The following is a 22,832-nucleotide window of genomic DNA, read 5'->3' as shown; positions in this document are numbered from 1 at the left end:
GTAGTGCTGCCATGTCACCGCTGCCACCTTTGAGGGCCCGCTGCAGTCCGATGCTGGCCCTGATCACTCGCCCAGCTCCTCAGCAGCCTTCCTGTCTGAGCTGGCAAATGCAGTCTCGTGTGTGGTGTTGGAGGAATCCCGGATGATAATTCTGGGTGACTTCAACATCCATGCTGAGGCTGCCATTGAACTGGCTCAGGATTTGATGGCAACCATGGTCTGTCTTAGGTTGTTATTGGCCCAATGCACAGAGCAGGAATACGCTTGACTTGGTCTTTGCTATAAGTGGAAATGGGGGAGGGGTGTCTCCATAACTCTGGCATCATGGTCAGACCATGTCCTGTGAAGTTTGGACTCAGAACAGCTATCGCCCTCTGCAGGTATGGCATACCGATTTAAGATGGTCCACCCAGAGACTTTTATGGTTCCTGAGAGATTTCTGAATACTTTGGGGGATTTTGCAGTGGATAGAGCAGGTGATCCTTACTGAAGCTTTTGTTTTGTTGTGGAATGGCAAAATGCAGAGAGCTATTGACATGATCTCTCCTGAGCACCCTCTCCAGCACTGCAGAGCCCACAATACTCCCTGGTATTCTAGGGAGCTGTGGGTGACAAAACAGGATGTATGATGACTAGAGTGTTGGTGGTGTAGATCTTGCTCCAAGGCCAACCAAGCACTGGTTAGAGCGCATAATTGCACCTGCGATGTGACAATAAAGCCAGTGAAGTCTTGCTTTGCTGCCCCAAAATGTCGTCCATGGGCCACCATTGGTCCATGAGCTTCATTGAAAAATCTCAAATTTGCTGCAGAGATCTTGAGTACAATCTTGTTTTTAAAATATCTATTGTTAGGTGAAATGTCAGGCAGTTGAAAGAATGTATTTTAGTTATTCCTTTGATTATGAACCTTCACAAAAAGGTGCTGGTAATATTTAGGTGGAAAAGGTCAAGAAGGAATTTGTATGTGTCATGACTCACAAACTGAGGAAAGTGCAGTGCACTGCAGAAGAGTCCAGTGAGCATAAGGTCTGGACTGCTCTGTTGGGGGAAGAACCATCAAAACCTTAGGGGGGGGGAATAGCTGGAGGACACAGCCTTTCTACCACTTAGAGGATGCAGTATCTCTATTTTAGCAGCCTTGAAGAAGTCAAAGACTGAAAAATAAAATGGGGTCCTCCTTCAGGAAGGCAGAGCCTACTACACTCCAGGTCTTGTCATAAGACTTCAGGTCTCCTTGCAGAGATATCTTCCTGTATCTGCCTTAGTAAAAGAATGCTTCAACCAGCAGGAACCCCATGGAGTTCTTGAATGTCTTGTTTTTGTTTGCTTTGACTTGTCTTGCCTCCACCAGGCATTGTGTGCCTCCCCTGCTAGCCTCAAGGTCTCCAGAACTGCCCATTCCCCCTACAAGAGAACAGTTTTACACTTTGAGGATGGTCCAAGCAAGAATGGCTGACCCATGGCCTCTAGATGTTGTTGGACTGTAACTCCCATCAGTCTCAGCCAACTTGATGAATAGTCAGGGATGATGGGAATTAGGATCCGGCAACACCTGGAGAGATACAGATTAGCCACCCCTGCTCTAGAGCCTAAATATTTCTCTCCATCAAATTTCTTTCCATAGCACAAAAAGTTCCCCACAACAGAGACTTGGATGGTTCCTCTGTACCTTTAAAACTGGAGGGTACCAGTTTCAGAATAGGCTGGAGTAGACAATATATTCCCCACACACACTTGTGTCCTTTAGATTGAAACCTTATGGGCAGGAAGTGTCTTGTTGTTTTTATTAATATTGTGTCAGTTACTCTAGGAGCCTTTTCGGCTAACAAGTGGGTAAAAATTACTTTTAAACAAACAAACAAACATCTCTTGATTTATGTATTAAAATTAGAAACACTGATCCCAGATCTTCAAAGTAATATTGTAATACAAGGTCTATTCCATTTACATGTATGCCACAGTATATCCGTTAGTCATTTAACATTTTTTATGTCATATGTAAATGGTAGGTTTAACCATTCCAGAGTACAATCAGGTATGGAATCCTTTATTTCCTTCCATAAGAGAGAGTGGCTACCACCAAGTCATATGGACAAAAAGTGAAGCACTGAATTTGGGTACGCTGAAGGAAGTAAAAATCTTGATTAGTTGTATCACTATATCTTGGCGCTATGAAAAAGATTTTGTATTTAGATTATAAGGAACTGAAGGAGTATGCTACTGTTGTTGTTTTCTCTTTTCCTCCAAAGAACAGCAGAAGGAGCTTGTAGATGGAAGTAGGTAGTATCCTCCTTAATTCCACCCCCTTTTTGCCATATCATGCATGCCCTAGCACATGTTTTCATGTTGGCACAGTGGGATGCAGTTGACATTTAGTGTTGTTGGCCATGTTCATGTGTGGGATATGGGTTGTTTAGCTTAAATGTGATTTGTTTATACATGTGAGCCAAATAATATAATTTGTTTGTGGCCAAGAAATCCTAGTACGAAACCATGATTTGAAGTTGGCTTATGAATTGTAGGTTCTCTTAATCATGCTTTATTGTTACATATGAACATGGAATCCTGGCTTAATCATGTTTAATTTTGGTGCTCTCGCCCAAGCCACTTAACTAACCACAGATGCACAAGGCAAGAGTGGCTAGAAAAGAAAACCATGTCCATGATTAAATGATTCCTGCTGGCACTTTTTCAGTCCTTGCTCTCCCTTCTCACTCTGCCTGGTAACAGGTTCCTTTCCCTGCTCACCCCCTCACTGTCCAGTCTGTTTGCATAGCTTTGTTGCAGCTGTGCAAGGAGAGGAAAATTTAGAGGGGACGCTGACTATTTTGTTAATATTAGTTGAGGACTAGTTGTTGAAAGCACAACAATACACTTTGCAGGTTATCCTAATTATTACACACATGAAAATTAAAAAAAAAAAAAACCTCAGAAGGAAGAAAACAGCAAAGGACAATTCAGTTCGGTATTTTAGTCCTATACCCATTTATGTGAGAGTAAATCCCATGGATTGCATCATAAATCTTACGTAATCATGACTCCATTGCGTCATATTATTTAATTTTAAAGATTAGACCTGTATTTTGTAACCTCAAAGCAGTTAAACATAACATAAACAATAACAACTTGGCAGAGGTAGTTGGCTCTCCGCCGCTGGAGGAATTCAAGAGGCAGCTGAACAACCATTTGTCGCGAATGCTTTGATATGGATTCCTGCATTGAGCAGGGGGTTGGACTTGATGGCCTTATAGGCCCCTTCCAACTCTACTATTCTATGATTCTATGATTTCATCCTTGTGTGCCTATCATTGCAAAAGCTTGCAAATTTCTCCAAGTCCCCTTCCTGTTTTCTATTTTTTCCTACAACAGTAAGTTCACATTCTGTGTCCACTAAGCAGATTCCATTGGGTATTTTTTGGATGTTTGGGGCTATTTTTCTAAATACTTTTTGCCATGCAAATCTTGGAGTTCCTTCAAGACTGCTAATACCTTCCACTTGTGCATGGATTGTGCTATTTTTGCTATACAAATAATAGATGGAATGAACACAAGCTTACCAACTAAAATCCACCATGGACAAAACAAGAAAAGGAGATTCAAATATTACATTTGGTTCATAAGAGTAAGTTCCACTGAACTTGGGAAGGATTGCACAGAGTTGCACAGGAAGATTTTTGCCCTGAGGAACCTACAATCTAAAATTCCACGCAGAGGAAATAAAGGGGATTCATTTCAAAACTCCAATCCTATATGCAATTACATGAGAGTAAGACCTACTAAACTAAATGGTGACTACTTCTGAGTAAATATGTATAGATTTGCACAAGAACATAGATTTCTGCTCTAAGAAGCTTACAATCTAAACATTCAACATAGAGGAAGCAGGAAAAGAAAAACTCAGCTCCCAAACCCATGGGAGTATGTTCCACTGAACTTAATGGGGAATGGTAGATATGAATAGAATTGCACATGAAGACAGGACTTTGCCTGGAGGAAGCATCACCATGGGGGGGGGGGAGAAATCCTAGATCTGAATCCTTCTGCCATATTTTCTGCTTGCAAGGGTAGATCACTGCTCACTTGCAAATTCATGGGTAAAGAAGAAGATGATGGTCTGTGCACACCAGTCTTGTGCCCCATTTGTACAACCTGATCGACTTTCCATTGTTGGACCAGTTAGTCCAGAAGGTTAAAGGGCTGTTTAGTGAAGGCAGCCAGAGAAAAATAAAGATATCCACTTGGTGGCTGCAATAAAGTTAACAAAGGGGGATTGGTTTGGCTAGTAGGCTTTCTTCAATTCCCTGTCATGGTGCATGCTACAACCTGTGCCATCATACGAGGACTCCAGGTTCACGACAACTAGCATAATATTTCAACAAGTAGCTTCATGTACATATTGGACAGGATGGAGGAGGATGACAAAACTGCACCTTGTGGGACTCTTTGGGGAAGATTCTGAGGAAATGGTGTGGAATTACAGAGAACTGCTGTCTAGGATCTCTCTACAATGGAGAGGCAGTATGGTGTAATGGTTAGGATGTTGGGAGACCAGGGTTTGAAGTCTCACTCAGTTATGAAGCTCACTGGGTGTCTTTGGGCTCAGCCTAACCTACCTCATAGGGTTGTTGTGAGGATATGTTAAATATTTAAGGGGAGGGAATTCCAAAGTGTCGATGCCACCACACTAAAGGTCCACTTCCTATGTTGTGCGGAATGAACCTCCTGATATCATCTGCAGGAGGCCCTCACCTGCAGAACATAGTGATCGACTGGGTGCATAACGGCTAAGACGATCTTTCAGGTATCCTGGTTCCAAGCTGCGTAGGGCTTTGTTCACCAAAATGAGAACCTTGAACGTGGCCTGGTAGCTAACAGGCAGCCAGTGCAATTCTTTCAGCAGTGGGGTATGTTGGCGATACACTGCCCCAGTGAGTAGTCTTGCTGGTGCATTTTGCACCAATTCAGAGCTTGGAAAAGTTACTTTTTTGAACTACAACTCCCATCAGCCCAATCCAGTGGCCACGCTGGCTGGGGCTGATGGGAGTTGTAGTTCAAAAAAGTAACTTTTCCAAGCTCTGCACCAGCTGCAGCTTCTGGACCAATTTTGAGGGCAGTCCCACATACAGTAATCCAGCCTGGAGGTTACCAGGGCATGGAAAACTGGTCAGGCTATCCCGGTCCAGAAATGGCTGCAGCTATCTTACTAGTCGAAGCTGGCAAAAGGCACTCTTAGCCAGTGAGGTCACCTGGCCCTCTAGGAACAAAAATGGAACCAGCAGCACCACCAGACTATGAACCTGCTCTTTCAGAGGGAGGATGACCCCATCCAAAGCAGGCAATTGACCAATTATCTGAACTCAGGAACCACCAACCGTCACTGGGGACTACAGTATATATAGTTAGGATGTCAAGATTGCTATGAAGACAAACAACTTTACACTCGAAGTGCCTTGCAAATAATTCACAGTGGGCTTCCGAAGGGTCTAAAACTCAATTTCCTGAAGTTGATGTTAACACACCCCTGAGAATACAAGAAAGCTCCACAGGACAACTGCTTGAGGATGCAATAGAGACATTTCAGTTTTTGGAAGTTCTGGTCTTCCAGTTTCTATTTCTCTGACTAAAGTTACATGTGCAAAGATATGGGCTGGATGTGAATGGGATTGTTGTTCCAAATTCTCCCAAGCTACACAGAAAGTGGATTGGACTGTGAAAGACCAACTCCAATTGTGTTTGTGTTTTGACAAATGTGTAGGGCAGTACAATATCTCAGAGAAGAGGTCTGGTCCCCTGGTGCATTCACTATAGCTTCCCTGCTTTTTAAATTTCAATAGAAATATCTGTGGGCTATAGGTATGTTCTTAAACCGCAAGGTTTTTTGCTTATTAGTGAATTTCTCTGCTTTTTAATCTGGGAGGTAAGAAATGGGATCCTATGCAAGTTTGCTGAGAATGGATTGATCATTTGCATGCTTATTGAGTTCAGTGGGATTTACTCTCGTGCAATCATGCTTAGGATAGGTAAAACTGACCATGGGGAGGGAGGGCTGGAGTGGTCAGGAGAGAAAGAAAAAGGAAGAGGGGAGGAGGAAGGGAGAGGAGAGGGGAAGGAGGGGAAAGGCAGGTCTGATCACTTGCATGCTTGTTGAGTGCAGTGGGATTTACTCCCATACAATCATGGCTAGGATAGGTAAAACTGACCATGGGGGGGAGGAGGGGGAGGGGAGAGTAGGGGGCAGGGGAGGGGGAGGGGAGAGTAGAGGGAAGGAGGTAGAGGGGAACAGAAAGACAGGGAGGGGGAAGGAGGGGATTGGGAGGGGAGGGGGAGGAGTGAAGGAGGGGAGGGAAAGGGCGAAAGGGAGGTGATAGGAGGGAGGAGGAGGAGGAGGGCAGGGCAGGTTTGATCATTTGCATGCTTTTTGAGTTGAGTGGGATTTACTCCTGTGCAATCATGCTTAGGATAGGCGAAACTGACCTGTGGCAGGGGCAGGGAGGGGAGGAATAGGGCAGTAAGGGGAGGGGGAGGAAGGGAGGGGAGGGAGAGGAAGGGAGGGGGAGGGGAGGAGATTGGATGGGTGGGCACTGGGCAGAGAGGAAGCCCCTTTTCTTTCCAAAAGGAAAGCATTGTGAACAGAATCATTGTTTTTCAGGGTTTTACCCCATGTTTTTATTCTATGGCAGGCACGTGTAGCCTCCCACCAAACTTAAACCAAAGCTGTCCCTTACCACATCCACACCAGACCCTTATTTCACTTTAGACAGTCATGGCTTCTCCCAACGAATCCTGGGAAGTGTAGTTAGTGAAGGGTGCTGAGAGTTGCTAGGAGATGCCCTGTTTCCCTCACAGAGCTTCAGTCAGAGCAGCTGACTTTTAAACCAGTTCGGCTGCTGGAGCTGTGTCAGAGGAATAGGAGTCTCCTCCAAGCACCCTTCACAAACTACACTTCCCATGGCAGTTTTACATGAAGTTAATTCAATGCATCCCATTGGGCATGATTTTCACATTGTCCATATCATGTCATCCTCGTTCAAGTGACAGCCTGCATTTCCTCCCATTAATTTGGATTTTTCTGATCACTGGATTAATTTATTGATGCCCCTCACATAACCCCTAAATCTATTCTGGGGGTCTCCCAACCTTCTGGAGTAGATTTATGAGTGGTGCAGGGGGTGTATGGGGAGAAGACAGGGAAGTTCCATTGCAAACTAAAAGTCCTTGCACTAGTGGAACTGCTTAGTTTGGTACAGCCCCTTATTTCATTTAATAAATTAGCCACATAATAGACAAAAAATAAGTTCCATGCGATTTCCTGCCCTTCTAAATAGTGTGTAATTTCTTAATAATTTCTAATTTGTTTATTTTGGGCATTTGTACTCCATTCTAAAGGCAGAAAGACTCCCAGGGTGGCTTACATACAATCAATTAAAATAAGACAATCCCTGCCTGCAAACTTACAATCTAAAACGCACGAGACACAAGGAAAAAGTGTGAGGGAGGGAAAAGGAAAAGAAGGAAACTCAGGCTCCAGTTGTTCCTACAGTGATCAAATGGAAACGGTTCAGGGGCAGAAGATGCTTGATAGAGTTGGTCTTTCAGCAGACCACCTCATCTCTTCCAGAGAGGTTGGAATGGCTACTCCTAGGTTACAGTTGGGCATGTGGAAGCCCAATGCAGCTGGACTTTGAGCAGAGGTGATGAAATGGGCCCTACTTCTTAGCTCTCCTACTGGGTTTTCCATTAAGTTTCTCATTATCAATTTCAGGTTTGCCTGAGGAGACAGTTATCATCATAGCTCTCTCAAATTATAATCAAGTTCAATTAGCAAAAACATTTAACATGTGTTGAGAGTTTTCCATGTTCTCTCAAGCTCCAAAATGATGGAAAATACAGCTATTAAGGGACACGTTCTTAACAGATGTGTTATTTAGGCAATGTAGATGGGGATGGGACTCCATTTATTAAGAGTTATCTGAACATCAGTAGATCAAGCCATCTTGAGTAATTACTGGATTATTGCAATGTGCTCTATATAAGGCCACCCTTGAAGATGACTCAGAAATGTCAATAGGTCCAAAATGCAGTGCTCTGTGTAGTGGCTGGGGCTTCCATTTAGATCCCATATAACCCCTATTTTAAAACAGCTGCATTGGCTGCTGGTTCATTAGCAGGCCCAATTCAAGGTGCTCATGTTAGTGTTTAAAGCCCTAAATGACTGAAAGACCCTTCCCTGTACTCTCTTGGATGTTAAGATTGGCAGAGGGGGCCTCCTGGTAGTTTAATCACTCTCAAAAGCATGTCTGTGTGGCCCCGGAGAGGATGTTCTCTAAGGCAGGGACTGAGTTAAGGAACTCCCACCCAAACCGGGGGGGGCATGTTAGCACCTAGTTTTCATTGTATGCCTCTTTACCCTGGCCTTTGACAGTTGAGATGCATATTTTTTAAGGTCTCACCCTATTCTTGTGATCTTAATTTGTTGTAGACTGTTTTTTAATGTTTTCTTTGAAATTGTTGTGACCCCTGGGACCTTGGGGTGAAGGGCGAGCAATAAATCAAAATAATGATGCTGATGATAATGTATGTGTTGTGGAGGCCTGGGGGAAAGCTTTTTTAGTGGTGGCTTCTTGTATGTGGAACTCCCTGTCTGAGGTATGCCTGACCTCAAACCTACAGTATATAATTTTAGGTAATTGGTTAAGTTGCACCTGTTTTTGACAGGCGTTTGGAGGAGGAAAAACATTATCAGATAAACTGATCATTGCGGCTCTTATTGTTATATTTGCTTATGTTATGTATTTGGAGGTTATATTATTTTCTGGATCTTAAACTTTCTTTTTATGTTGTCTGATTTTGTTGTAAACTGCCTGTGGCTTGTGCAAAGGGAGGTGTATAAATCCTCTGAATAAATAAATAAAGCTGACTCTCCAAACCTTATGTGTTGGATGTGGAAAATATGGTGGAAATATTTTTCCCCACTGAGAATGAAAAATACTCACTTTGGCTGCAATTCTGTGCAAGATACACCCTGTAGTATATATTTAAATTCTTGAGAGATCAGTGGGACTTAATGGCATGTGAATGGATGCAGGATGCAGCCTGGAAGCAATTATTTCAAGAAATTAGGATGGGCAAGCAGTGTTCTGCTGATGTTATTTGAAGGTGAGAAATTCCACCACTAATTTCTGTACCAATATAAATTTAAAGAATTGTTCATCTCTTTTATTGAGCTAGGTAGTATCCCTGCTGGGAGGAAGGGCGGGATATAAATAAAATGATAAATAAATAAATATGTAGTTTGCTGTGTGTAGTAAAATCCCACATATGTAATAAAATAACTCATTTGAGAGTTGTTCTTTCTATTTAGTGACTCTAATGATTTTCCTAGGTGATCAATTTTAGTACAACAAATGGATAGCTTTTTCTCATTTGTTGTGCATCGTCCCAAGTTTCTTCCTTTGAGTTTGATTTTTGATGTGGGGATATTACTTTTTTCCTACCTATGCTGTGTTACTTGATTTTATTGTTTTTATCTGGTGTAAGATGATTAAGGTGGGATGTATAATAAATAATAATAAAGGAGCTGCCATCACTCCATATGTGTTTTAAACTGTTTTTATATTGTTTTAAATTTTAAAATTTTGTTTTAAATTGTTTTTAAAATATGTGTTTTAAATTGTATATTTGTTTTAATGTTTTTGATTGCTGTAAACCGCCCAGAGAGCTTTGGCTATGGGGCGGTATACAAGTGCAATCAATCAATCAATCAATAAGCCTTTCCATTGTCTTCCTAATAATGTGTGGTTTAACACAATATTCTGTGTATTTCCCCACCCCCAGCCAGTGATGTGATATGGGAATGGTGCAACGCACATCAATATGTATGTAGTACTGCACTAGACTAGATGTTTTTAGGAAGAGAAGGAGAGAGATACAGTGGTGGCAGTTCCATCTCTCTTAATATAATGTTAAGTTCCACCCTGAGTTATCATATTCCCTAGTGTCCCATAGTCTGGCTCTCTGTAGAGTATATCAGCTCCTGCCATCAGTGCCTTGCAGAGTGACAATGAAATCGAAATGTTTTGCTGGTGCCCCTGATTCCCATCACAATACTTTTTTCCCTTTCTGACTTATTTTTCTGTTTTATGGATTTTATTATTGATTGCAGAAGTACAGTAAGAAAATAAACATGTGTGAATATGTGATGACATGTTTCCTATTACCATTGTTGTATGCTAAGAAATAGTTAACTAGCTGGAAGATAACCAGGCAGTCACAGAGTGTGCTTAAGTAGATGAATCCTTTAATGAAGTATCTAAAACTGTTTCTTTCTCGAGGATATACCAGATAGGTTTGCAAGAGTGCAACCTAGAGAATGATGCAGTGGAAAATTGTGCAGCTCATATACCTCCCATCTGAGTCTTCATCTGGTTCCCCTGCTATCCCTCTTCCCTTTCCTGTCATTGGACAGTAATAAAATCCCACTTGCTAAGAAGGTGAGAGAAGAAGGTGTACAGGAGAATGAGGGAAAGAAAGGCAAGAAGGGATGGTGGCTACACAATTTCCTGTTTTTTTTTGTTTTTTTTTGCTTGCCTGCTCCATGTATGATGCATTACAGTAATTCAAATGGGAGGTTACCAGGGTGTAGATAACTCTTATCAGTTGATATACTAGCTTAAGTTTATAAAAAGCTTTTTGAGCCACTGAGACTATTAGTGCATCCAGTGACAATGCTGGATCTAAGAGTACCCCCAAATTTAAATTTGATCAGATAACCTATCCAGAAAGATATCATGATTGATGGTATAAAAAGCTGCTAAGAGGTCCAAAAGAATCAACAAAGTTACTCCCCTCTCCCACTCTTGGCAGAGGTCTTCCTGCAGGGCAACCAAGGCAATTTCCTTTCCAAACACAGGCCTGAAACCCAATTGAAATGGATCTACATTATTTTTATTTTTATTTGTTATTTCATTTCTATCCCATCCTTCCTCCCAAAGGAGTCCAGGGCAGATGAAATCAGTTTCATTCAAGAGCAGGGATGTGCTAGAATTCCATTCAGTTCGAATTTGGTTCCAAATTTTCCATTAATTTGTTTATTCTCTATCATTATGGATCAGATTTTTATGTACTGATTTTCTGTGACTATTTTTGAAAATGGATTTTTTTAAAAAAAATCTGCTTCTAAAATGTCAATATTAAAAACAATAATTTTATTGATATTTCCTTTCATTTATTGATATTTCTTTTAAAATATTGATATTTATTTTAAAATATTGATATTTCTTTTAAAATATTGATATTAATATCAATATTTTTTGCGAGGGAAACAAATGGATTGGTAAGAGCAGTGGCTAGCAGACAAAGAACAAAGTCGAATTGACACCAGTCTATTAGGTCAATGGAATACTTTCAAACTGGCTCTGGCCAATGGATCCCATCCCTATCCAAGACTGACAGAAGTTGACTCTCAATTATTCCCTCAAAAAGAGTCCTTCAGGTTGCAGTGTGACAAATTACTAAAGCAGGGATAAGGACCCTATGGAATTAAACTCCCGTTATCCCTGAACATTAGTCACACTGGCTGGGGCCGATGGGAATTGGAGTCCAACAAGATCGGGAGTGTTATAAACGCCCCTAAGGCATGGGCCTTGAGGCTGGGTTCGAATCCCCAATTAACTTGCCTAATAATAATTGAGAACAACCGAAGTGGATGCAACAGGTTTATTGAATACACTTGCAAGGGAGAAGCAGTCAGGGCTGGTTCTCGCAAAACTATGCATTGCTGGTCTTTTTATCAACTTTGTTTTACTAATTATGCATGCATCATTATCATCATAATTACATCACTAATCCATGCCCATTTCCTCCTGATAACCATATTAGGAGATTGTTTTTCACACTTGTTATGTTCATATTGACCTTGTACATCTGCAACATAGTTTGATACATTGCAATAACGCCTGATTTTCCCAGTTATTTTGCAAACACAGTTTTATATAAACAATGCCAGTCAGCGAATTAGCATTTCTGTTCAAAACACACACACAAGTAAAATTAACTGTAGATTTCTATAGGATTTATGTACTACAATTCCCCCCTCAAGAAGCCCTTGAAAGTTTACTTTCATATGGCTTCTTCCTCTTGTGGAGAGCTTTGCTACACTAAATGCTTGAACTACCTTTTTGCTTAAATGGCTAACACAGGAAAGTTACTTCTAAATTGTATCACTGTCTTGAATGCTTTTTCCATTAATTCAGGCCAGAAAACTTATGCGTTCGTGTATATCTGCATGTATGTTTTTAATTGGCATTAAAGACAACTAAGGCTCTTTGTAACGAACAATGAGATTCACTGTATGTAGGGAGTGTACACGCCAAGGAATAACATTTATGCAACAACGTTTAACTCTGCCCTTGTTTTCCTGTACACAAACCTCTAGAACACATTACCAGCCATACCAACAGTTGGGGGTATGTGAGAATGGGGTGGGAGCTATAGCTCTTGGCCTTACACCTCCTGGGTTCCGCCTTAACCAAAATGGGGTTAGCCAAGCCGTATCACTCCCCCCTCTTTGAAATGTAGACGTATAGTCCTTTCACAGTTCTGCCCCCAGGCTCCAATGCTGACTTCCAGGGTATAACTGTGCCATAAGATAGATCCATATTACAAGGGCCAGATACCAAAATCACCACAATGGGGTGTATTATAAAGGTTAAACCTCTTTTGGCGCCTTCTCCCCAACCAAACAGGGAATTCAAAGTCATCCATGTGCCTATATCTATAAGTACTTATCTATCATGTAAGTGACTGTATGGCAATCATGTGCTATGTAAAATGTAACTTGCTCTCCCATATTTAACTGCTAGGATGAGAAAGTAACTTCTGAAGATCAGCTAGACCATAATGCAATGGATTTGAGGTGTTGAAACAGATCTATTCTCTGGATGGTCCATACAGGGACTTTAAATGAAAAATCACATATTACTCATCAGTAACAATATAATCACAAAATGCATGCACCCATATACTTGATTCAATACTTAGCGTAAAAGAGCAATAAAATACAACAATCATTTTAAGAGAAAAGCAATTTTGATGGGATTCCAAACTATCATCTTCCTAGATTCTTATGGTGTTGACATCCATAGCCAAATTCTGTAGACCCCATCACAAGGGATCTAAAAAGCCAAAAACATCCCAAGAGCAAAACATTCTTAACACTTAAACTATGTAAAGAAAACAGCCAATGGTTCAAAAAGCTTTTACATAAAAATACTTCAGAACTATGCCTCCTTGTCAAAGTGCCAAAAGGAAGAGATTCCCTTAGGAAATAATAAAGGAGTTAACAATAGACTTTTAACCTTATACAAAAATGCATAAATTCCCTTGCAGGTGCCAGCAAAAACATCTTGGGTCAGACAGGAACTGATTCCTGTAATTTAATCATGATCTATGTGCACAGAAACATTTATCAAGCACTGAAAGATACTTTCCTCAGCTGTCTTTTAATCACTTGCTTAAACAAACAGAGCAAGTTCTTTCACACTTTACTTCAAAGACCGCTAAAGGAACAGAGGTTCTTTAAACAGCAATAGACATTTCAAGAAACCTTCACACATTCACACATGAGTACTCGATTCATACACCTCTTTTTCGTAACATATTATATTACATCATACTTCATTCTAAACCATTATAGAACAAAAATCAATCCACTGTACACACAGACTGGAGATTCCAACTCTAAGAAATTTGATAGAGAAGGAAGCCCCCAAGGAAATAAAACATTAGGTGAAAATGTTCTTCTCACCATGACCCACCATGGATAAATATAATCAAATCTTACACAGAAAAAAATACAAGAGAAAGAGAGACGATTAAAGTTGCATTCATAAATACCACAACATACTTATACTCTAAATTTCTTAACGCTATACCAGAATAATGAAAAGGAGCTCCAAAAAAACCCCAAAATACTGTTTTTACCACAGACAGACAAAACACACAACAGTACAACAATCCCAACTCCCTTTCCTCTTACTACCTAGCCCCCATATTGTGACAACCTCTCTGTCTGAGACTAAACCTAGGAACGCAGACAAATGACGTACACCTTAACATCTGGATTAACCACTATCATTCATTCCTCTCCTAACTCATTCATAACTTTAAACTTAAAAAAATCAAAGGATCCTGTTACCTCTCCTATGCCCAGAGCAGGCAGTTGAATACAGCTGAAGCCATGCGGGCTCTGATCCAAAACCAGGAAGGAATTTGGTCTCAAGGTCTTACACCGAGATTCAAAATCTCTCCGGTTCTGTCCCTGCTGTCCTTGAGTACATTCCTTGGGAAACGTGCATGTGTGTGGGAGCTCTGATGTTCCTCACCCCTCTTCCTTTCTTCAAGCCTCGGTTTTAAAATTTTTCTTTTCTCTCTCCCCCTCCTCCCAAGGAGGGTAAGAAAGTCTGGTGATGTTATGCATGTGTGTGTGTTCTGGAAACTAAGGCTCCTGACAAATAGGGCAAATCACAAGTTTGCTAAAGCTACTAAAGAAACAGATTAAATACTTCATGAGAAGGCACAGTCTGTATTTAGATTTTACACAGACAAAGTTCCAAAACGTTGGGGGCTGAATTTGAGGTAACGGAGTTTAAACTAGTGGCTTTACCTGAAAGACTGGGGGCTTAATTTCCAATTTCTTCCCCTCATTAATTTTACATTGAGCCCGCGCCTTTATCAGCGCACATTCTTGTGGGGGGGGGTCTGGGCAGATGGCTCTTTCTAACCCTATGCATGCCACCACGAAGTTGTTTCGCCTGGCAGCATCTTAAAGAGGGTAGCTTCCAACTGCCGAGCCTTAGTGAAGTTAAACGTTCCTCCCAATGGCCAATCAATACCCAGCTCCACCCATGCTTCATTACAAAACATTGACAACTGCTCTTCATTCGGGACCGGCCCTCCAGAAGAGACAACACTTTTCTTAAACTCAGAGAAATTTTGCAAAATACATTCAAGGGGTGTCATTTTCCAATCACTCTTTCTCTTCTGACTCTTTCCAAACCCTTTCTTAACTTTCCCGTGCCCAGTCCCCTCTGCCCTTTGCAGATGACGTACGACTCCGGGATTCCCGTGCCCAGTCCCCTCTGCCCCATCCTGCTTCGAAGCACTTTGCCCCATCTCTCCCGTGTCCAGTCCCCTCTGCCCTTTGCAGATGACTTACGACTCCGGGGGTAGCCTCTCTGTCTACCGGGGGAAGTGTCTGAGACGAAACAACAGACAGATGATTTACGACACTCACTACTTTCACTCACTTTCACACAGTTTAACCCAATGGGTGCCTTACCAAAAGAGAGGCGAAATTCACGTCCTGTGCCTTTTTCCAGTTCGGTTTACTATGGGATGATCATGGTGACACCTCTAGGTCCTGGTACGCTCTCGTGGATACAGGGCAGACTCAATCAGTCTGGAGCTCCCCCCTTCTCCACAGATTACGTCCAAGGCAGAGAGGATCACTAAAGATCGTCCTGGCGGAGTCGCCATTGTTATAAACGCCCCTAAGGCATGGGCCTTGAGGCTGGGTTCGAATCCCCAATTAACTTGCCTAATAATAATTGAGAACAACCGAAGTGGATGCAGCAGGTTTATTGAATACACTTGCAAGGGAGAAGCAGTCAGGGCTGGTTCTCGCAAAACTATGCATTGCTGGTCTTTTTATCAACTTTGTTTTACTAATTATGCATGCATCATTATCATCATAATTACATCACTAATCCATGCCCATTTCCTCCTGATAACCATATTAGGAGATTGTTTTTCACACTTGTTATGTTCATATTGACCTTGTACATCTGCAACATAGTTTGATACATTGCAATAACGCCTGATTTTCCCAGTTATTTTGCAAACACAGTTTTATATAAACAATGCCAGTCAGCGAATTAGCATTTCTGTTCAACACACACACACAAGTAAAATTAACTGTAGATTTCTATAGGATTTATGTACTACAGGAGGGCCTCAGGTTCTGCATTACTGATCTTAAGGTTATTTCAATGGGAAAAAGCCCTATATTTCTGGATTCCTTTTCACTAAAGAAATAAACATTAATAAAGAAATAAACATTGCTTTCATTAGCATTAGCATTTTGGTAGATTCTGTGCCCTTCCCCATCTTTGGGGTATCAGGAGATGTCACAGCTGCAGAAAAGACATTGGATAGGGAGAATATATTTCCCAATAAAACTGCATAACAAACATAGGTTCCCAAGCATGAGCTTGTTGAAATATCATGAAATTGGTAACAGAAAGGGGTTTTCATAAGTGAGAATTAGTTGGTGGTAGGGCTGGTGTCAGGGGTAGGCATAAAAGGGCACATGCCAAGGCCCACACACCAGTAGAGAGCCCACTACCAATCCATGAAAGCTGCTGGCCCCACTGCTCCACCTTGCTGCTCACCTGTCCTCACTGAATAAGCCAGCTGTGAGAAGAACAAGGAGAAGCTGTAAGCTCTACATGCTTTATTTCCTCTGCTTCCAGGAGGTGGTGTTAATTGTGTTTAGAGAGAGAGGTAGTGGCAACAGCGGAGAGGTAGGCCCATTGAGACTGTTCTGCCCAAATCTGGCACCAGCCCTGGCAGGAAGAAAGTGTGCTTAAAGGAAGTCTCAGTGGATGGGTACTGCTTTACACCCAAGGTCTAATGAGCATTTAAGTAGCCTTAAAATAATTTCCTTTCTGGTCAGTTTGGCTAGTGACCCTTGGTATTTTTTTGTGCAGAAGTGAGGAATGGTTGACTTGCTTGAGTCATTTGTTCTTTTCTTCAGGAACTGCTAGTGCCTTGCATCTTGTTTACTAAACTTCACTCCTGCTATGTGCTGATGGCAAATTGTGGTTTATCCTGCATTTAATTTGTAGGGAATAATGTCCAGAGGATCCTGCCTTAGAGGCAGGGCTGGTTCTAAAGGGCGGCCAGGTTGGGCACTGGCCCGAGGGCCCTGGAGCTACAGGAGCCCCTGAGGGGCCCCTCCACTCCCCTTCTGCGATCCATGCCCCCCCATGCCCCCCACGTACCTGTCAGTTGGCTTTTTAGCATTGCCCTTAATGAAGATGGCGGCCGCAGCTTCCCTAAGGTAGTGAAGTCGCTGCCGCCATCTTAGTTGATGGGAGAGATGTGTGCGTGCACCATGCACGTGTGCCATCAACAAAGATGACGGCAGAGGCTTCAATCCCCTTAGGGAAACCGCAGCCGCCATCTTCAATAAGGGCAATGGTAAAGACTAGATAGGTAGGGGGCATGGGGGCCCGTGTGTACGCGTGTGCACGCACACCCACCCACCCACTGAGGGGCCAGGGCAAGCTAATGCCCAAGGGCCCCCACATGCCTGGAGCCAGCCCTGCTTAGAGGGAGTGGACAAGAGAACTTTCCTTCCAGTTAAGCGCCTCTATGATTCTAATTACTTAACCTATTGCCTTTTGTAACTACAGTAAAATTTTTAACTAAAATATGAGAAAGCTGTAATGTGCATTAAAACAATATCTTAAACTGAGGGAGAGGGAAACCAGGGCTGTGGAGTCGGTATGCCAGACCTTCGACTCCGACTCCTCTATTTTTCTACTGTCCGACTCCTTCATAAATGGCAAATGTATATTAACTAGTAATAACAAATTTACTGTAGTAAAATGGTAGCACAAGGCATTTCATCACCACCACGTGAATCCAGAGCTTAGAAAAGTTACTTTTTAAAAGTACAACTCCCATCAGCCCCAGTGATTGGGCTCGTGGGAGTTGTAGTTCAAAAAAGTAACTTTTCCAAGCTCTGGATTCACGTGGTGGTGATGAAATGCCTTGTGCTACCATTTTACTACAGTAAATTTGTTATTACTAGTTAATATACATTTGCCATTTATTTCTACCGACATTTCTTCTGACTCCGACTCCACCCAAAATTGCTCCCGACTCCGACTCCACGACTCCGACTCCACAGCCCTGAGGGAAACAGGTTCTTTTAGTGTAATTGTATATAAGCCATTTCCTTGAAAATATACTGCCAGTGTTCATTTCTTTGCTGCATTACTCTGGCTGCTGACCTTTTTTATCTTATGTAGAACACCATTTCTCCCAAATAATTAATCTTGCCCAAAGGCTGAGAACAGGCCATCTTGAAAGTAGGCCATATATTTTCTGGTTATATTTTCATTATAGGGGTTAGTTTATTTTTCTTGGTCTTTTTTTCTTTCATTGTTACTTGAGCTACACAGACATTCACCTGAGCGGAGGACTTAACTGCTCACAATTTTTCTCTGATTAGTCAGTCATCATAGCCAGTCGCAGTTAGTTTTCCATTCTATATTTAGATTGCTATTAGCACTCCAGGCGGGGAAAAAGAAAGAAAAGGAAATGAAAAATAAAGTTGTCAGAGCCCTAATGACCTGGTCCCCTCTTCCTTCTCTTTTCCAGTCTTATTATCTGCTCTTCTTTTATGCTTAGGAATTTCCTGCATAGGTTTTGAGGTAGGCAGATACATTATTTATTTAAAAAAATATATAAGCTGTCTTTCTGGACCAAATCCACTCAAGGGGATGAATAAAAATCAAGAATAAAAACACAATAATATTATATTATAATAAAACATTAAAATTAAAAGAAATGCAAAAGTCCAACAATACATTAAAAATATAATCCAGGCAGCTATGTTATATACACTTTAACTCATAAGCTATAGCAATAAAACATCATTAAAACAAATGGCATGACCAATAAAACAGAAGAATTGAATGAAGTGGTTTTAAAAAGACTTTTTAAAACAGTAATTGAGGGGACCAGACACATATTCCTTAGGAGGGAGTTTCATAAGCAGGGCTGGTGCTTATGAAATCAGTCTGCCCTGGACCCCAGTGCGTGCACGCACATGCACACACACACGCCCCACCTACCTGTCTCTCCTGTCTTTTGTGGCTGTGTGCACAGGGCTGCCATTAACCAAGATGACGGCCAAGGTTTCCCTAAAGGGCTGAAGCCTCTGCCGCCATCTTGGTTAATGGCAGCCCTGTGAGTCCAGTCGCAAAAACCAGGAGAGACAGGTAGGTGGAGCCAGCGAATGGGCGGGTGGCTTGGAAGCTCCCTCCCTGCGCAGATCATGAAGGGAAGTGCTACTCCTCCCCCCCATTGAGGGGCCCCAGGGGCCCTCGGCCAGGGTCTGACTGGCTGCCCTTTGGCACTGGCCCTGTCCATAAGGTAGGAGCCGCTACTGAGAAGACCCTGTCTCCAGTGCTGCCAATCTACCTGAACTTAAAGGCAGGCCAACAAGGAGGGCCTCTAACACTAATCTTAAAGCACAGGTGTTTTTTTTAAAACAAAACGATGGTTATCAAGACATATTAGCTGACAATACTGTAACATCTTAGAGTGTTCTACTGGAAGATCAGAATACATTTTTTTTTAAAAAGTATTTAGTTTCATTCAGAATATAGAACTGTTTTAAATTTTCATATTAACTTTCCCCTGTTTCTTTTTTCCAAGTCTTGCTTTGCATCCTGAACGAGTATTGGTAGCAACAGGTCAAGTTGGGAAAGAGCCGTATATCTGTGTTTGGGACTCATACACTGTGCAGACTGTATCGGTAATGAAAGATGTTCATACACATGGTATAGCTTGCTTGGCATTTGACGTAGATGGCCAGGTATGTGTATCTATTTAGTATTCTGTTTTCATGAGTGAATGATATATATGTTTGCTATAAATATTGCTGTACAGACTGTGTTTAAACATTAAACATTTAATTTTTTACTTAGATATATAGACACAAAAATATAGACACAAGAAAAATTAAGGCACATTCACACCGCTAAAACTGGTCCTGCATCATTCTAATAAACAGGCAGCAAAATTATAGCATATGGGTGGCCTGGTTTGCTATGGTCTGCCAGAAACTTCGGCTTAGCATGTCGTCCAAACCTGGGATCATAGTTAAGTTCTTTCCTCACCAACCACATACTGTAGCCAAGAACAAAAAGGAGTGGGAGCAAAAAGAACCAGGGAGGAGCAAAGTGGCTATGAACTACTCCCTGGGAGCCCATGCATTTGCACGCTTTTGGTAAGCCATAGTTTGACATCATGTTGTGCAAACCAGCCACAGTGTGAAACTTAGCAATCAGATAGCAGCTGTGCTGCAGAGTTTGCCTGTGAGATTTCAAAGTGAACTTCACTACTATACTGACCATTCAGGGCTGTGCAAAAACACCTTGAAGCTTTACACACTATGGCAGGTACTCCCTAGTCAGTAACATCTAGCTGAAAAATAAAAAGATGTCATTATGGAAAACATGGTGTGTCCAGAGGTAGAGCACAGAGGCTGATGGTATGGATGTTTGGCAGACAAACCACTGAGATGCAACAGAATATGTATGATGATTCAGTTGTGTCTCTGGAGAAGGATATAGATGGTTCACAGGTGCAAGAGCAGCCCATCTTGAGTTTTTTCCATAAAGGATGGCAAAGTCAACTCCTGTCTGTGGAATTGTAAATTAACTATTTGGTCTGAGTAACCCTGCTGTGTTCCTTCAGTAGTCTTAGGTAGTCCCTTGGAAGGTGTGACATCCACCATGTCCATGGGGTAAGGACTGGGCAGCAACAAATAACGACTACAAGGGCAGCTGAGTTGCTGGAGACCAGGAAGACACTCTATATGAGGGAGGCATGGCCTAGATGCCCTAGTCAGTTGAAGTACACTAGTTCAGCTCTGCAAACTGAGCTGAGCTCCTATCAAAGGAGGAGGATGTGCAGTACCCACTTCAAATGCAAGTACTAGGGGCTGTTTCATGTGTGTCATCAAGTGATGAATTTGTGGGCTTCTACCCCAGTGCATAGGCAATAGGCAAAGACACTTCATTAAAAATAAAAAAACAAAACAAAGAAAACACAGGGGGTATATATGCTAATTGCCTACATTCAGTCCATTGCAACACTTGGTCCATGCAGTTATCTGATCTATGTCTATTTTTGCAGCAGCTAAGAGAAGCCTAGCTGAAAGATGTTAAATTTCTCATTTGCCCAGATACAACTGCACAAATGTACTCACATTGGGTGCACTGCAGTTTTCTAATTCACAGTGTGTAGTGCTGGACTACAACCTGGGAGACCACGGTTCGAATCCCCACACAGCCATGAAGCTCATTTGGGCCAATCACTGCCTCTCAGCCTCAGTGGAAGGCAATGGTAAACCACCTCTGAATACTGCTTACCATGAAAACCCTATTCATAGGGTCACCATAAGTCGGAATCAACTTGAAGGCAGTCCATTTCCATTTCAATTTCTCAGTGCAGCCACAGACAGGCTGATCAGCCTGGTTATCCACAAATTGTAGCTGCCAAGCCATGCAAAAACAATGATGAGGATGATTAAATAAATAAAAATAAAATAAATCAGTCTGACACAGTCAGATTAGGACAAAGCCATATCATGGGCACAAATCCTCTTCAGATGAAGAGGGTGCTAAATTCCCAGACTTGCATGCAATTCCAGTGGGCTGGAGCCCAGAGTTCAGAGTGACATCACAGGTTGCTAGACTGCCAGATGCTGCTATGAACACTGATTCCCTTGATCCTCAGGTGATGCCAGATATTGAGGAGGGGGAAGGAAGTAATTTCCTGGTACAGATTAAAAATAAAGTATCTCACACGCTGTTAAGGATGAACATTTTATTCATTTGTTTTGTAGAATGTTAGCAGCATTGGATCATCCTGACATACCAACTGATCCAAAGCACAGAGGTCCCAAAAGAACATATCACTAATCACAAGGTGATTCCAGTCCAGCTCCTAAGACTTAGATTGAATGGGAAGCACTTCTTCAGACTAAAGGCTAATGGTTTTGGCAAATAAATACTACTTTCCAGACCCAGAGTTTATGCATAAACCTGACAACTGGCAATTAATTTGCCAGTGGTTACTTTAGTGTCCGCAGCTTATCTACCAAAAGACATAGCACAACCATTCGACACAACTGATAGAAGAATAATTTAGGTGCATGAAGTGCATCCTACTGCTCAGCAACAGTCATCAATTCTGTTTTATGGCTCATACTATTTCATAGCAACATCTTACTATTCACCATTCCACTACATTGCCACCGTTGTCAAGTACTGTATATGGGTCAGGAGGTGAAGGGTTTACTGGGTTCCAGCCTCCCCATTCAGTAATCAGAAGCTGTAGTCAGCCTCTCAAAGGCAGAGAGCTGTTACTGCACTCTATTATAGTGTAATTGTTTTCCATAATGTCCCATATTGGGCAGTCTGCCTATTTATTATCAGAGCAGCCTTTTTGGGTTTTTCTTTTGGCTCAGTATAACATTAGATCAGTTGGGGTTAGATATAGTATGTTCTGAATGTAGAAAGAAGTGACAAATGGTCTCTAATACACTGAATTTGGGTAAATCATGGCCTACACCTGTTTTGTTTTTTTAAGATAGTCCTGGACATAATGCACCATGTGCAAAGTCCATCCCTTCTACTTCACAGAGATATTTGCTGTTCCTGATACAAGTCTCGAGGATGGGCTATTTCTGTTCCTCCTCTGACTCAGAAACTAGTCAGACCACAATGGCATATGCTATTGCCCTTTTTCTTGTCTGACAGACTGCCTTGATCGCCATTATTAGCTCCCTGAACCTTGAGTCCTTCATCGAGAGGAAAATAAAATGATGATGATGATAAGAACAACATATAATATGGGGTTGTTACATTGGTCAGGAGTGTTGCATAAGATCCAACTACAAGGATCAACATTTCTCCATCTGCCTTGTTTTGTTCAATTCCTAAAGGTTGCCAATTTGGGGTTCAGAATTT

The 22,832-nt window shown here is 41.8% G+C and overlaps 1 protein-coding gene across 10 annotated transcripts in view; it reads left to right on the top strand.

Annotated features, from left to right (window-relative positions):
- The window catches only part of EML5 (EMAP like 5), a 240,719-nt gene that overhangs the window by 16,097 nt on the left and 201,790 nt on the right, over positions 1–22,832 (top strand). For 8 of the 10 annotated variants that reach the window (XR_009760754.1, XM_061611914.1, XM_061611913.1 and 5 more), the window contains exon 2: positions 19,510–19,669. Coding sequence is in view for 9 of the 10 variants with exons in the window: in XM_061611914.1 (XP_061467898.1) it covers positions 19,510–19,669 (160 nt within the window). In the remaining variant the exon portion in view is untranslated. Of the gene's footprint in view, positions 1–10,331; positions 10,491–19,509; positions 19,670–22,832 lie in introns of all 10 variants that reach the window. The other 2 variants (XM_061611916.1, XM_061611915.1) reach the window with 2 other exon arrangements.

This window comes from Rhineura floridana, chromosome 2 (assembly GCF_030035675.1).
Source record: "Rhineura floridana isolate rRhiFlo1 chromosome 2, rRhiFlo1.hap2, whole genome shotgun sequence".
NCBI classification, from domain to species: Eukaryota; Metazoa; Chordata; class Lepidosauria; order Squamata; family Rhineuridae; genus Rhineura; species Rhineura floridana.
This window is presented reverse-complemented; position numbering and strand designations above follow the sequence as displayed.